General features: G+C 41.9%; 1 protein-coding gene across 8 annotated transcripts in view; it reads right to left on the bottom strand.

The window, feature by feature from the left end:
- The window catches only part of gse1b (Gse1 coiled-coil protein b), a 184,130-nt gene that overhangs the window by 24,559 nt on the left and 142,590 nt on the right, over window positions 1-16,981 (bottom strand). For 6 of the 8 annotated variants that reach the window (XM_032560137.1, XM_032560143.1, XM_032560139.1 and 3 more), the window contains one exon: window positions 4,404-4,601. In XM_032560137.1, coding sequence (XP_032416028.1) covers window positions 4,404-4,601 — 198 coding nt within the window. Of the gene's footprint in view, window positions 1-4,387; window positions 4,602-6,832; window positions 7,109-16,981 lie in introns of those variants that run through there. The other 2 variants (XM_032560142.1, XM_032560145.1) reach the window with 2 other exon arrangements.

Here is a 16,981-nt window from a genome sequence, read left to right as displayed (position 1 = left end):
TGAATAATTATCCCCATTTCCACCTAGCTTAGGTGGATTCATGGCTTTGTATGTTTGCAGTTATGCTATATTCATATTTTCTGTATGTGTTAAGGTTGAGATATTCTTGACCAACTGTGGTCCTCTGTGTTTAGTATGTTTTATGTTTCTGATAGCCAACTAAAAGAACCTGTCAGGACTTCACTTACCAACTCTATTTATACTAAGATGAAATTATAGAAAGGTCCACAAATCAGAATTTTATTTGCAAAAAACTTTTAGTCTATAAAATAAAAGCCCAATAAATACATTAATGCTTTGATTTATATACAACATATGAAAAAGTGAAGATTTTGTAAGTTTCTTTCTTTCTTCAACCTTCTGCTTCCATCCTTCCACACACTTCTCATGACTCCTCAAGTCTTTACCATCCTCTTAAGATTTCCTTGTGGACCATTATCAGCCCTCCTCTTCCCACTGCCTCTCCCTCTCATCACGCTACCACGTGATAGGCAAAAACCCTGCACGCAAGACATGTGACTGGCATCAGCATGGTCTCATCACTGCCATATGCTCCTCCCCTTCTATCTATAGAGGGAAGATGGCCACACATGCTGGGCCTGCAGAGAGCTGGAAGAGGAGGAACTCAGCAAAGGCTTTCATCCCTAGAGTCTAAAACGGGCTCATCAGCTCTCAACCTGCACTTCATTAACGGGACTGTCACTTCCTTGATATGGTGGGGTGCATGTTGTGTGATGATGAGGTCTGGAAGGAGGTTACAGGGAGAGAAAAAGGGATAGAGCAGCAAGAGACAGAAGGAAAAAGGAACAAAAGAGATAAAAGGAGAATCCTGTCTCAGTGCCTAGCTCTATATGATTAATGTGAAACTCCTTTCTCCATCGTCTCCTCTATTACCAGACCCCATTCTCTCCGAGAGCCTCCTCACTTGATTGCTCAAGCTGATCCACATGCACACACACACAATCAGGGAGCAGAAGCAATAAACAAACCAAGCAATCTGTGGTCAGACGCAGCGGCCAAGTGTCCCTGCACAGCCAATACATTTTACATTAACCAGTGACCCTGTAAAAAAAAAAAAAAAAGCCGCCCGGAGTTTTCAGTGGGTCCTTTCATTCACACACACCGACTCTCCTGTCCCTCGATAGGCTCTAAAGAGAAACACACAAAAAGGGCTTTAATGTTGCCCAACCCCTCCCAACCCGCGGCTGCCACCACCATCACCTCTGTCGGAACGACCGGGCAGGCATACGTCTCATCATGCCAAAAAGTGGCTGCTCTCCTCCACCCCCTCCACCAACACCCCTCCTCACCCCCACCTCCCCACTCCTCCCTCCCAGCATGCATTACAACAACATCAGCACTTAATTAAACAGTCCATTTCACACCTGGTGTGCATAGCAGTGCCCAGCCAGCCCTGCATCCATATGCCACCCCAAACAGCACAAGCCTCAACACGTGCACTCGTAACACACAAACACATGCTAACACACACAAACGCTGCACACACCTGCTACTACAGTCTTGGACATGCACTGACAACACAACACAAAGCCTGTAATCTGCATCACTGAGTTGGGGGGGAGGGGAGAGCATGCACACACACACGCACACAGACAGTATGTGTGTTGCTGTGCCAGTGAGAGAAAGGAAGACGGTACAAGATGGCGGGTGGAAATAAGAGCAGCAATACATAGTGGCTTCTGCTGACTGTACAAACTGTATATCCAGATAAATAATGCCTCATTTGTGATCTTACTCATGAGAAGGGTGCATAGAAAGACAGAGGGAAGGTAAAGGAAAAAAGCTGGTTTGTGAGTGTTTCAGGGACAGTAACAGCCTGAAGGGTTTCTGCCTTTGAGAAACACACACACACGCACACACCCCTACACTGAGCACAGCAAGGCAGTGCAAGCTTCAGGCAGGCTCCAGATGGAGAGGTCAGCGACACACTGCCCCACTGTCCCAGCATGCTCTGAGCTCCCAGAAACAAGGGAAGCCTCTGGCCACACACATGCACACCCCAACACACACCCCCACATGCACACTTTATAACCGACACTTCTGGTTTTCACAAATCTACTAATTACTTCCTAATCCTTTTATCTAGCCAGTTCGGTTCATTCCATCTACCCTGAATACCTTTATTCCCCCTCGCTTCATTTTCTCTCCAGCTGTAAAACTCTTTCCGTGTTTGTGTGCCTAAGCAGAGAGCGGAGAAGAAACAACCGAGATGATTAAACCCAGATCGGCTTAATTAATCAGATATCAGGAGGTCTGCTTTTCTGAGGCAGCGTGCTGGCTGCGTCTGCACGGATTTGCTTACACATGTGAGCGTACGTTGGATGAGAGTGTCCTTTATGCTGCTCCGATACTCATTATCCATCACCTCCCCTCTTCAACACAGCTCTCAAAACACAGAGCTATTCATTATGCTTGCCTCAGAGAAGTGACGATGTATGCGACTGTGTGCGTGCATGCACGTGTGTGTGGGTGTGTATATAAACAGCAGCCATGCTCCGGGTCTTAAATCAGTTCAGTGGCTGGTCGCTGCAATACTAGTGCTCAAACTAAGCTAATTCCTTAAAGCCTTAGAACGTGAGTCATTACATCTCTCATACATATATTGCCCCTGAAAGCAAACACCACAGGGTGGGAAAGAGAAGAGGAGGCTGAGTCAAAAGGTAATGAAAGGATAGCAGGCTGCAGCATGCAAAGAAATCACAAAGCTTATACCATTGCAAAAACAACTGTTTATACATGTGGGGGTGTTTGGGTGTGTGTTGGCTATAAATACAGACTGTAGACAGAAAAATGACTTGAGCTCAGGAGCCATATGACTCTCTGCCCACCCTGGAAACACAAAGCTTCCTACACAGGCAGTTGCACCTTGCTGTATGCCCAACAGCTGACTCACTGACACCTCACTACCTACTCCAACCAGGCTGTGTAGTCCTCAGAGATAACAAAGGCGATGTGCTTTTAGTAAAAATGAGCTACATCTCCTCTTGATTCAACAAAGGGAAAAAGGCACCTCTTTCGGCAGTCAATTTTGAATGACCAAAAGCGCTGTGCACACCTCACATAGTGTAAAACAAAATATTAAAAGTCATTACTATGAAAAAGGGGGCATGCAATAGAACTAAGATGGAACATTTTGAATGAAAAGAAATGGGTTCTTTATAAAAGTAAAGTGCAAGACTGAATTTTCTAGGTGAAATTTTGTATTTGACATACAAGGCTAAAGCAGCGAGGACAGATAAAGGACTGAAAGATGGAAAGGGAGGTAAAGAGAAGCTGGTTCTATAGAGGTAATAAATCATCTTAGAGGTTCTGGGTCCCAGACCTCTGTGGGTTGGGGAGCAAATTGTCCAGGGACTTCTAACTGGGAGGGGTCCTTCTGATTTAGGAGCAGCAACAAAGTCGGGAATAACGGTGTAGCACAGCTTATTTAGTGCCAAGGGAAATGGAGCAAAGATTTTCCTTTTCAGAAGGCACCTAAAATATTTCCACAATTCTTTGAATGATGAACTGCTCAGACCTTTTCTGGCCGATCGTAATTTCTTATTACCTTTAAGATCAGACTTATAACAGACTTTTTAGAAGATGTGGTGGTTTTAAATCCAACAAAATATCCTACATTTCTGCATCGCTAAAAGGCATAATATGGTCCCAACTGCTCAAAGGCTTATTGTTAATGGTTTATAGCCTGACACTGGAGAGAGTTCTTAGTTTTGACAGACTTCATGGATAGGATTAAAAAGAAAATCTGATGTTTTTTAGAATTTGATGCCCCAATCGCAGATCAAAGCTGATCAAGGGAAAATGAACTGATTTCCATCTCTGGATGATTGATCAGAGCATCTCTAAAGAGAAAAACTCAGTGGCCTCCTCTAAGCGGTGCCTTAGGGTATGGCTAGAACGGTCTCTTTAAAAATAACATTAAACTGCAAGAACAGGATGATGGAAAAATTTGGTTTCATCAGCAACTTTTAAAACCCCTTAATCTTAATGCTTTGTCTGATAGGTGAATCCAAAAGGGATGCATGGAAATCTTATGTATATCTAGTTTTTCTTATTTATAGAACTATTAGATGGGAAATCTGCCTTTTTGTGACAAACGGTCTCTTATGACAATGAACTGAAGAGTCAAGAGACACAGTGACAAGTGCATCCAAGCATATGGACTCGCACACAGCAAATTAAATGGGTCAGTTGGAGTGGCTCCTCATCACACCACCTATCTCCAGGGACAACATCAAATTTAATACAGCGGGGATACCATATAATTCATATTAGCAGTACATTCTTAATAATGGAAATCTTTTTTTCCTCCTGAAATAACTTCAAACATCCATTAGAACAAGGCAAGAATCGATCGTAGTCGCACCAGGTTTTAGCTTTACCTCGAGGTTCTTCTGCCTGTTTTGCCAGTTTACGGAGGGCTGCAGCGAATCCAGAGTGGGATGACTGGGCAGCTGGGCTTCCATTTGCTACGATGGAGCCGTTCAGAGGTGACGGGGTGAGGGGGCTGACCGTCGCCGTTGTACGGGTCGCCGTTGAGATCATTCCTAATGATGGTGACTTTGGCTCATGGCTCATGCCTAAAAACGCAAACAGAAAGAAAGGAGGGTGGGAAGTATTAATTATGTGCACAACTAAACAATAATAATAAAAAAATCTAACTTTCTTTCTTAAGTTAAACAAAAGCTACTTTGCAGATAAAAATAGCTTCCATGGAAATTAATATTAGAGGAATAATGCAGATAAACATGAGCGAGAAGTAAAAGGCATTTGGCTGTTTCCTTTGATAGAGTCAGGCAGGGCAGATTGTGATGGTGGGTGTCTGTGACAGCTGGAGAGGATGGGGATTCAGGGTCATACGTCCTACGGTCAGAGGTGGAAGGTTAGAAGGGCAGGTCACTCTTCTTTTGCTCAGAAAAAACCCTCAGTAGTATGCACGCATGGCCACCAGAGGCCTGCTGTCACAGTTTACACTATTGAGCATGCTCCATACCAACCTGACTTTCTCTCTCGCAGCCATAAATTTGAGAAAATTCACATCCAGTAGCAGTGGATCTCCACAACAAACATTATTTAAGAAAAAGGTCTGAGTAGAAATATTGAGGTTTTATGGTTTCATGACATTAACAGGAAGATTGAAGCTTGCGATTGAAGTTTTAAGCTAAAGATGGAACTCTTTAAGTTTCGACGTAGTTTTATTCTTAATTTTTTAACAGCCCAATTCTTCCTATCTGCAAGTGTGATAAAGAAAACTGTGTCGAGGAGGCTTGCTCTGGCTGATATTGATTTCAAGGCTTCTTTAAGGTCTGGCATGCGGGTTCTGAGTAACTCAGATATTCTTTTACTAAGGAATATAACACAAAAAAGATGTGCTGTAGATTAATTGATAGAGGCATTAGTTTTAAATTCACCAGAAAAAGTAAACAGATTTTCCACATTTTTGCATCAAAGCATATATCCCTGACCCTATCAAATTTGATCAATGTGACTGATCAGTCAGATACAAGTTTTTGATAAGAGATAAGAAAAACATATAACTATATTCTTCAGGCAGCTTAATTGGAATGCACAGCAACAGGTGGGGGAAGGGGATATTCTATAAACACCCAGAGGAAATTCCTGGGCACTTTCTCTTACATCTCATTAAAACTACAGTAATGGTACAATGGAGAATACCTTCCAGTATTAACACTGTAACTTTTTAAAAGGTCTGTATGAAAACTGATCCAGCATCTGCATATAAAAGACAAATATTTAAAAACAAATTCAAGAAATTAAATTCAAATTATTTTTAACTTGTCAAAAGAAAAATGTTAGTTAATCTGAAAAAAGACCAAGTTTTGCAGAAGACCTCTGTCTGTCAGTGACAGTGTCAGGAGAGCTATCCCTTCTCTTCCTGTACATATACGATGTGTGTCAGTGTGTGTGTCTTGTAAAACGAACCATGCTGACAGCCTCTCTGTCAGTGGAATCCCTAAATGCCAGAGCGGAGCCTGATAGCCCTACGTGCTCAGGCAAAACAAGCACACACACACAAATAGGGGTGGCTCAGAGGACAATGTAAGTTCAGACAAGATCAGGTTGAGCAAGCCAAAAGTATTATCAAATCACATAGGCTGGGAATCACTCAAGAAAACCCCTCAAAAAAGTGGTGAATCATCATTCACTAACAATATGACATTCATAAGAGAATAAAAAGTGGGCTGCGGGTTTATCAACAGCACAATTAGATTAGTAGGAGTTATATCTGGGTTTACCCCAGGGGTTGAGAGGGCTATAAAAAGATCATGTTCCGTCCTGAGAAGACAGCAGAAGCTCAGCACCTTGTGAGTGTTTGGACACACACTCACACACAGTAGCAAGTCAGGAATGAGATGGTAAATAGCGTTTTGAGTTGTCCTGCTCGTAACCTCCCAGTTACCCAGTGCACTCTGAATGAACCCAGCAAACAATTAATAATGGAATCAACAATGACTACTGTCTGCAGAACAAACACAGCAGTGCTGAGTCGGTTTAACAGACCGACTTTGTCAAGACAATGCACTTCAGGCTCCTTTCTCTTGCAAAAGAATCTGTCTGAAAAAGCCAGATACGGAAGTAGGAGAAATCTACCCTCAACTTTCTGTGACTCTAACCAGCCACAGAGTAATAAACCACACACATGAAGCCACAGCACAGACAGGCAAATGAGGGTAACAGCGAGAGAAAGATGACACAGACAAGAGCTTGATAAATGCACACATCTAGAGGTCTGGCAGCGGTTCATAAATCCCTCAGTGAGATCAAAAAGCAGATGGTGTGAGCTTCTTACTGCACAAAGAAGTGGAGCCGCCTGGATCCCCCACGGCTGCATCTTCATGTCGAGCCCATCCCAGCACACGCCGGTAGACACCAACAGGACACACACCATCTTCCTGTACTCCTCTTTCTATCTTCTCTCAGCCATCCACCCGCACCCTCCCGGCCAGCCTGCCTTCCTGCCTCTCGCAGACTGTTTAAAAAGCTTATCTAACAAAGCAACACACTACACAGCTTGCCTATCTCTCCCCTCCCTGTTCAAGCTCTCTCCCCAAGTGAGAAAACAGAAATTCTTAGGCAAGCAGCTGCTGCGATGTCACATGACCTCATCCCTTCGCCCCCGCCCTCCTTCCCTCACTCCTCCTCCTCCCCTCTCAACCTATAATTCCTCAGCCATTTGTAGATAACAGACACAGGCATGCATGCCCTGCCACGGCAGAGTGGAGGAGGGGGAGGGAAGAAAAGTCAGGGGAGGGCACTCGGTCGGTCACTATATGTGACCCCATTGCCAGGGAGAATCTCACACAGAATGGGTGGTGTACATAGACGTGTATGGGTGGGAGCCGGTAGGTTACTTACACATGTGAACCGCCCCACACGGAGCAACAAGAAAAAAAAAAAAAGATGACATGTCTTGACCTGTGTCAAGCCTGACTGCTTGGGAAAGAAAACCTTTTGTAATAAAGCATTCTTCTCATAAACAACCCAACTCCACCTGGAAATAGCCAAGAAATGATTTCTCTCCAATTTAACACTCACCACTACTCTCAAACCAGGAAGCTATGTCAAAAATGTGGACCGGCTATCTAACGACACACAACAAAAGATACTGATACAATTCCACACCAGCCCCCTCCATCCTGATAACAATTGCTTGTGAGTGTTTGTGAGGAGGAGGGCTCAGGAAAAAGGGTGAAAGCGTAGGTTAGACTTCCGCTTCACGGGTCCTGCTGTTATTGCAGGGGTGAGAATGAGTTGTTTCTTTAGTCATTTCCTCCTTCCATCAGTTTGCTGCTTTACTCAGAAGGGTGATAGAGCATGTGACTGATACAGATAGAGACACCCAGACCAGGGTTACACTGCAGACAGACACTTTAAAATACACCATCGTGCTTCACACCTTTACACCCTAATCTTAAAGAATCCTGATGGTTTGGGAGGATAGTGTCTGCTTAGTTCTTATTTAGTTGATAAAGGCCTTCATTTACAGAACATTGTCAATGTGTAAATCAACAGCAACATGATTTAAGTGATTTTAATTAAAATAGAAAAGTATTTTTCCTGCTTCTTTAAAATTTTTAGTTCAATTTTGAGGTACAGTCTTCAACAAAATTATAAAATAAATATCTAAAATTTATTATCTTTCTCAAATGCTTGTAGGTTGCTTGTAGGTCAGAATGACATACCTTTCTGTTGTCATCATAACTATCTAATTCTAGATGATTAATAAGTTCCAGCCAGCATTCTGCTGTTGAACTGACATGCAGCTCTAATGTTGTGATGAGGAGATTCTTCAATGCCTCATACATATGAAGACAGATCCAGAAATGGCAATGTCTGGCATTTCATTACAAAGACTTTAACATTTATACAAATGTTATAATGTAACAATTATGGGATAAAATAACTTTTTAAAGCAAAGATACACCAGTGACTGCATAGAGCTATCATAGCTTTTGCTTCTACCTGATTAGTCTCTTACTGGTTTCTTTATTTTTTTCTGTCAGCTTTTGACAGTTTAGACACAATGTAGGCAAGAAAATGATAAAAAGATAAAATAAAATAAACCTCTAACAGTTATAACCTCTAACAATAAGAATATTACTACACGTGTGAATAATGGTCTAACCCATCAAGCAATAGCAATCCTTTAATCATTTCTCTTTCAGAAGGGGAAAAGCAAGTAACACTCAAGCTAAAGCTGCCACGTCACTAGAACTAATGAGGAAATGTATGATATGATGCAGCTTATGGTGAAAAATTTCTAAGGAATTTCCATATAAGTGAGCAAACATTTAGGTTTCAACGTCACAGGATTTATCTGTTCTTCAAGCATCCAGCAGATGGCATTGTATTACAGTTAATCAGGCAGCTACACAGCATATGTCACAGACCTCAGAGCTACTGATACACAAAAGGAAAAACAGATTAAAAATGATACTGTTGGGGATTTTGCAAGGGACAAAGGGCAAATCCAATACCACGGCTAAAAATCCTAATGCAAAGCTCACATAAGTACGATATTTTGGATCTGAAGCCAAATGAAATAATAATTTCCTGGTAACCTAAGGGTTAATCAGAGGTCTTCCTGATGCAATTAACTCTTTGGGTGCTGCTACGCCCTCAGGGAAAACAAAACAAGCCGTTGAAAGAAGAAGTTAGATTACAACAGACATCGTGTAAACAGGATACACCCAAAAACGCAACACTTGGTTAATTTACACACAAACAATTTTGTGTTTCTACACACATAGGACTCCATATCAACTTCCATTCATAATAGTCACGTCATTCATGCTGAACCCAAACACTTATTCTAACCATTACCAGTTTATTCCTAGCTCTAGCCTTAGCTAAAACTCAACTGACATCATACTTCCCAACACTTACCCTAAAGAAAGGGGGTCTACCACATTAGGACCAGGCTTTGGCCCTCATGAGTCCCATCGGTCTTCAGAAGGTTAATGAATTTACCAGAGAAAGTTCTCAATACGTCACATAAAGAAGTACACACACACACACAATAGCAGATTGACTGGTAAACGGCATACAGTAAACACACAGTTTTAACACCCAGCTGGTAGAAAAGCCGATCGCTTACTCCCATTTTCAAATGCACTGACAGACACACTATGTTCCACCCTTTTGTGGTTGGAATGCAGATTACCCTCCCTCTCTCTTACACACACACACACAAAGCAAATCCCCCTGGCTCCTGTGTGCCTTGGCCAGTTGAGAGATAATGCAATGGCAGCTCAAGCGGGTGGTTAATCTTTAACCAGGAAGGGATTTGCCTATCAGCTTGTTAAAACTAGCAGCGCAGTGCAGCTGGCCCATCAACTCGATCCAGTCACTAGGATGGCTTGACAAAGTCTAACGCTGCACGGACCAAAGGTGCACCACCTCTAGCTACTGTGTATTGATTGCACACACACAACATAGATAAACCATTTTATAGAGGCTTAGAAAAGCACACTTTAGCTCCAATACTGAGGCGCTGCTTAGGAACAGAGCCAAGCCGGTGAGTGCCCTGCCCTCAAATGAGCAATAAAAATGTCTTGGCAATAAACTAGTTCGCGCATTGAATACTTCTGCAGCTTTGTTGCTTTGTTCCACACCTACGTCCCTGTAATTACTTTCCTCAAACACGAGACTTGATCACTGTTTTCTGATCATCCTTCCTGTAGTGTCAGAGCTGCAGTTGCCAGAATGAAAAAAAAAAACAACAAAAAAACCCCACACACTTACTGCTGCTTCAAATGTTATCTGAAGCATTTCTTTTCTGCCTTGAGGTCTGTAAAATACCTGTAGTCAATACAATATCAAAGAGAAAACGTGTGAAGCTGTTTTTTTAACAGAAGTAGCAGCTAAAAATGAAGGAATTACAAGATCATTCCTGTCTATGCATTAAAGCAATATGAGCCTCTATTGGATTGTTAACTAAGAAACTAAAAAAGGGTCAACAAATGACGTGGTTTAAAAAACAAAAAGCGATGGGAGTATCTATGTTTTGAGGAAATACATGAATGGAAAAAAAATAATAGATTTTTTAATATTAGACTAAGAGTAGCAATTGTTCAGTTCCGATCTTTGGTCTATTTGTGCCTTTCCAGACTAAACTGCTTATTTAAGTAGCTTCAGGTAACATCACACCAACATCCAACATGATGTGACATAGCAAACACACAAACTTCTCATGATTATGTTTTAGGTCAGTTTCTTAGCATTCAAAAAACGTGTCACTAAATGGAAAAGCATTCCTCATCCAGGAGCAGCAACTTCATGCTCTCTGCTGAAAGGAGCAAGTCACTCAGTCTCTGACTGCAGGAGGGATTTTACAGTCGGCCTGGTGAGAACATGTCAGCTAGGATGGTTGGCTGAGAATGTGCTGACAGGTGATTAAAAGGGCCGAGAAAAAGGTATTTAAGAAGTCCAGTGATCATCAAGGAAACTTCAGGCTTAAGACAGAGAAATGAAACTAAATGAGGGCGTCTAAAAATAACCAGCCAAACAGAGATGTGGATGAAACCAACTGAGCAGAACGAGATGTAACACAGGCCAAAGTCACACCTACTATAACTGACTGAATAACCACAGGAAGCACAACTTTGTGGCTGACAAAAATCAACTACTTGGGTGTCAAACTGCTGATAACTGTCACTTGCGTACCAAAGCTGCAACAAAGAGTAAAGGGAATATTTTCAAGTTGTGTGGACAAATATAAGTGTTTATACTTTTTTTTGCCGATTGCTAAACAATAAAACATTTGCTGCTTTCATTTTCTAGTAACTGAATTGATTAAATTTCCTCTTTAAGATATTCATTTCTGAAAATAAATGAGCATCTTCATATAAATGTCAAAATTTTACACTAGAGTACAGCTATCCAAATATTCCACCATGAATCATACATAGCTGTAGAACAGGTTCACTGAAAAGGACAAGGAAATAATCAAATGGGAGTTTTGTGCGTTTAGCTCGGCTGGTTTTATCATGATAGATAAATAAAACGAAACTGCTAAGTGTGCACAAAGACTGATCACCTCAAACAATGGCAATCAAACAATAATGTAATCACTGGCAGGTCTACAAAAATTATGTTGAGTATGAATTTGACCCAAAAATACCAAATCTTGCATACCAACTGTACATTTAGATGTTTGTGATCATCTCAGTCCTAAGCGCACGTAGAAATACAGACGTATCCTGGGGCACTGCAGGATAAACCTGCTCTGGTAGTTCCAGCTTTGTTTGACTTCTGAGATGAGATGTCAAAGCAATCCGCCCTCAGGCGCTATACAATAAACGCATATCGGTGTGTGTGTGTTTGCACGGGAATGCACACCTTTCGAGTGCCATCTCTGTTACCCTCACACAAAAGACAAAACCCCTAATATCAGAGACATCCTGAAACAGACGCACAGTGGCTGCAAAGCGACGCCATCAAAGAAAGCAATTCCACTGGAGAATAAGGGAAAAAGCAAAAGACAGACGAAGATGCCGAGAGAAAAGTGGTGCTGTGCTTGGAGGAGATCAATCGGGTAGACAAAAGAGTTTAACCACTGTCTGAACTGTCATTATACAGTAGCCCTCCATTATGGCGCTACGCTGAAGAACAAAGTGCACCACCTCCTGACTCGACCCTCCTCTCGCTGTCCTAAATGCAGGGACAAAAAAAAATGTCTGCAATAACCAAAAGGAGCTGTCCTCCTTCCTTTTAGCTTGTGTGAATTCAACTGACAAGTTTGTGTATGCGAATGTGCACAGCTTATTATTCATACCTCACCTCCCACTTCTTTCTTCTTCATCGTCACCCCCCACCCCACACCCACAACCTGCATGACAGCAGCTTGCAACAAAAACAGAGAATTCAAAAGACCAGCCACCATCCATCTCCCTCTTCTCACCTTCTTCCTTTCAATCCTCCAGCACAAACACACACAGCGTAGCTAGAGGAACGGTGTGTCTTGAGGGCAGGCACAAGCTGAGGTGACTTTCTTCGCTCCCTCCCACCCTGCTTCTGCCTAACCCACCCCAACAGGGCCATTTCCTCTGTCTGTTAATTACATATCAGCTGTGGTACGGCTCGCCGGGGCTGTGGTTGTGTGCATGTGCGTGCATGTCATCTGGGAAGTGTGTAGTTGTGTTCTCTGAGACACCGGCGTGGGCGTATGACAGAACAGTCTGGTTACGCTTCACAACGCTGCTTAGAGAGTGTGAACCCACACATGAAGAGGCACACATTCAGCCACACAAACACACATAAGAGCCTCCTGTCTGTGTCCCTGGCTCTTTGTGGTCCTTTTCCCCCTGAAGTCAAGCTGCTGCCTGGATGGCTGTGCCTTTCACAGTCCCCTTCCGAGGGGGGAGACAACAGGGCCACCACTCCCTGGAGGAGGGACTCATCTCTCACTTATCACCACAATCGCCACCATATCCTGTTTAAACTCTTTTTTTCCATCAACCTTATCTGTTACAGAAGAAGAGAAAGGTGGCAGTATGATTGTTTTTTGTTTTCAAAAGAAGAGGGAGAAATGACAGATGTTCCAGATCATGAACTCTACAAAGACCTGCCAAGGATCTTTGTGTGGTTTCTGCACCTGTGGTGTTCTTTGGTACACGTTACGCCACATAAACGTTAAACACACACACCTAGCCACTCATACACAGGCCAGCTTTCATGTCACACAGACCTGGTTGAATTGTACAAGTCTGCACTGCAAATCTCTCAGTGCCTGGGGACCCTACTGCATGTAACATATTTTGGTTGTTATCATCTTACAGCTCTCTCTCTCCTCCTCTTTGTCTCCCTCCACAGACCACCTCAGGAGATGAGCTGTGCTTCTGCTGCCTTCCCCTGCACACGTTCCTCACTTCAGCCCATCTCTCTGCTCTGTTCTCTCCTCCTCCCTGTGATATACTCGGTTAGGTTGTAGCTGCCTAATTAGCACTGCGAGTGCTCTGCATGGGCCCTGACTCCCAAGTGGCTCCACCAAATACACACACACACACACCGATACGCACAGACACAGACGCTCACTTGACTTTCCGTTGTTGGGTCCAGTTGTTGAGAGTTACCCTATTATAATCCTGTAATTGGTATAATCGGAGTGTGTTCCTGCACATACATGCATGTGCTTGTCCAGGAGTGTGGATGCCTGATGAGTGAATCGGTTTCATGTGGGCACTTGACACTACAATGACCACATATCTCCCAATTCTTCACAAAATAACTGTTATCCTGTTAAAGATGCCAAAGAATATGCCACACAGCGGTTTTATATTCTTATTTAGCACAAAAGCCTTAGTAGATGTTCAACTTTGTATGATGCCATGTTTGACAGTCAAGAGAACATGCTAGCATGTACGCTACATTTGCCACAAAAAAACTCATTGAAAACCTGTCACATTCATGTAACTGCAGGTATGAAAGGTGTTCTCATGACCTAAAGTGGAGCTGCAAAAAACCATTGTTTCTCTTATTCTTTTTACATTAATATTTTCCTACCACCTTCGAGCTTTAACATCTGCCGAGTTGAAATCTGTACCAGGTGTGGGCATCAAAAGTAGTCAAAGCCTACCCAACTCATATCATTGGCAAGCAAAGAATGACTGTATCTCTCTTTGAAAACCTCTTCCTGGAGACAATGGTATGCATAAGCTGGACACCTTTTGCATTTAGAACTTTGCTACCTTAATCCCACAAGGTGTTTTAGCATTTCTGAGAGATAATTTGAGTTTATCAGAAGTTGACAAACTCATTTTATGTCGTCATAAAGGGATAGAAATGGTCAGAAACAATCTTCAGGCAGGCTGTGGTGTTTTAAATGATGCTTGTCTGGTACTAAAACAGGGCAGTGATTATACACATTTGACTTTTCCCCACCTTGGATTAAATTGTTTCCAGTTCTAAGATAAAGCTAAAGCACGTGCTGTGGTTTGCTGCTGCTGTAGTCCATCAGATTAAAGGTTTGATGAGTTTCTGTGCATTCAGGGACGGATGTAAGACGTGGTTAGTTAACCCAACGTTTTCTCAGTTCAGCAGTTTCTGAAACAAAGATAGTCACATTTAAAGTCATTTAAATCCCTTTTTACTCCCGTTCTGATTCAGAGTTTGAACTTCACGACATCCGGACAGCTTTATGCACTGATTTTCTGCCATATGTTTGGCTGAGTCACCTATTATGGTCAGTAATCGGACACGTATAGAGAATAAAGTGGTCAGCGAGTGTATAACAGTTTACCATACATTGCATCAAACTAGTCCTATGACATTCCTGTAACGATTGCAGTTCAATACATTGTACAGATTCACTGTAAATATAGGCAATCAAACTGATTACTATAATATGATCTTTTCTATAAGGATCATCTTATCTTATTCTAAATTTGATTAATGCTCCATCAAGCCTATTTGCTCTCTCATCTAACATTAAAAACCGACTCGCCTATGTTTGTGGCTATGTAAGTGCAAACTTTGTTAATCTCTCATCTCAGACCTGAGGTGCTCCTTTTTTCAACGGTTTGATTTAGAGATGCACCAATCAGGTTTCACCAGATGGTGTTTGAGATCATTCTTTTTTCAAGATTGTGACGTAGGGAAAAAAAAGGTGCTGTGGGTTTAAAAAAATAAAATAAAATCATCCTTACATTACTGTCACATCATAGGTCAACATGTTTAAGTTGACCCAGAAGAAAAGATAAACCTATTTTAAAAAGTAATTGATATATTTTCCTACAGAAATGTCTTTTTAAAATAACTAAATAACACCCATTCTTTAGGAAAAACATGAGGTGTTTTATAAACATTTCCTTTAAAAAGATAGAAGGATGCCAAACATCCTTCTGCCAGAACATGACCTTACTGTACATTTCTTCTGCTTACTGAGTTATTGCACATCATGGCAGTCATCGGCAACAGCAACCGTGCGTTGCCGGTGCGTAGTCATCGGCAACGCACAGGGGAAACCCATATGGTTGATGTGAAACTGAGATAAGAGACGATGCAAATGAAAGATGTGAAGCAAAGATATAAACAGACACACACAAAAAGAGTCCAAAACAGAAGCTCTTTAGTTATGCAAATATCAGCCACATGAAGCAAGTTTAGCTGGCAACTGCAGGCCTTCTGTCAGAGCATTGACACAGCTCTGTCCAGGAACTGATTAAAACACTTGGCCACAGAAGCCCGCTTCATTTCTTCAGGCATATGACTGACCTTGCTCTCATACACAAGGAGGCAAGCTAACAAACCGACACATACAATATGACAGTCAGCTGATGTAGCAGATACCAGAGCGAGAGAGAAGCAGGGGAAACAGGAGAGACATGGAAGCAGAGACAGATAGAGGCCAAAAGAGAGATGATGATGTGATAGCAAAAGAAAAGGTGATTGTTGAAAAGTAGCCCCCTGGCACAATGCTGGGTTATAACAGAGTGTGAGACTGCAGGGCGTACAGAGACAATACTGATAAACACAAAGTATATGAGTCATGCTGAAATACATACACATACATAAAACAATTGGTAATGAAAGAAGACACACACTATTAGGGCAATAGTCAAGTATGGTCAGTATTGACCGTGTGCATGATCCGCTTATCTGCTGCTCTCATGTTGCCCATGTTGTGTTTGTTTGGCAAGCGCTTATCAGGTTCTGGGGTATGACAACGACAACAGCAAACATGAGCTACACAAACATACAAAAATCTAAAGTTATCCAAAAAGGAGCTCTTTGGTGTGGTTGTAGCAAGACTGAGTGGTGTGAAAGGAGGCATTTTACTTTTTCAGCTTCTCTTAGGAAATTTATAGCTGAGTTAACATTGCGGAAAACAGTTTCAGGCCCACTGCTGAGAACTATGCCTTGTTTTATAAAAGAAAACTCACTGGAGAAAAAAGCTGCATGCCTCAGATGCTGTTCAAAGGATCTAGGTTTGGATGTGCTGCAAAGGAAAAAAATGGACCCTACAAAGGAAGAGACACAATCAAGCAAAGTCAATGTATTGGATGTTATGTTCTGCTTCAGTATCTTGTATATGTTTGAACATCAGCTCACAACATTCGGCCATTTCAACAAATGAGAGTGAGTAAAAACAGTAGTTGTGAACCTGACTACATGATCTATCAAAGTTTCTTTTAGGAAATGCATGAATCAACTGACTTGAGATTACAGTTAATTTTTTCCTTGACTGGCTTTAATCAGAGATCAATAGCTCAATCAAATTTCTTCAAGTCAAACATCAAACTAATGATCCAAAAATAACAAAATGTGCACTTCACTCACTTCTACATGCTGGATGCTTGAACATAAAAATGAACACTATTTTCTTTCTTGTGACTTAAGACAACAAGTATCCTAAAACTTGAGGGTCAGTCAACTATTTATTATGGAAAGAAAATATTACAAATGAACAAACAACAATGTAATGGCACAGGAAATGTAC

The sequence above is a fragment of the Xiphophorus hellerii genome, chromosome 4, assembly GCF_003331165.1.
Source record: "Xiphophorus hellerii strain 12219 chromosome 4, Xiphophorus_hellerii-4.1, whole genome shotgun sequence".
NCBI classification, from domain to species: domain Eukaryota; kingdom Metazoa; phylum Chordata; class Actinopteri; order Cyprinodontiformes; family Poeciliidae; genus Xiphophorus; species Xiphophorus hellerii.
Note: the sequence above shows the minus strand (reverse complement) of the source record. Positions and strands in the feature narration are given on the sequence as shown.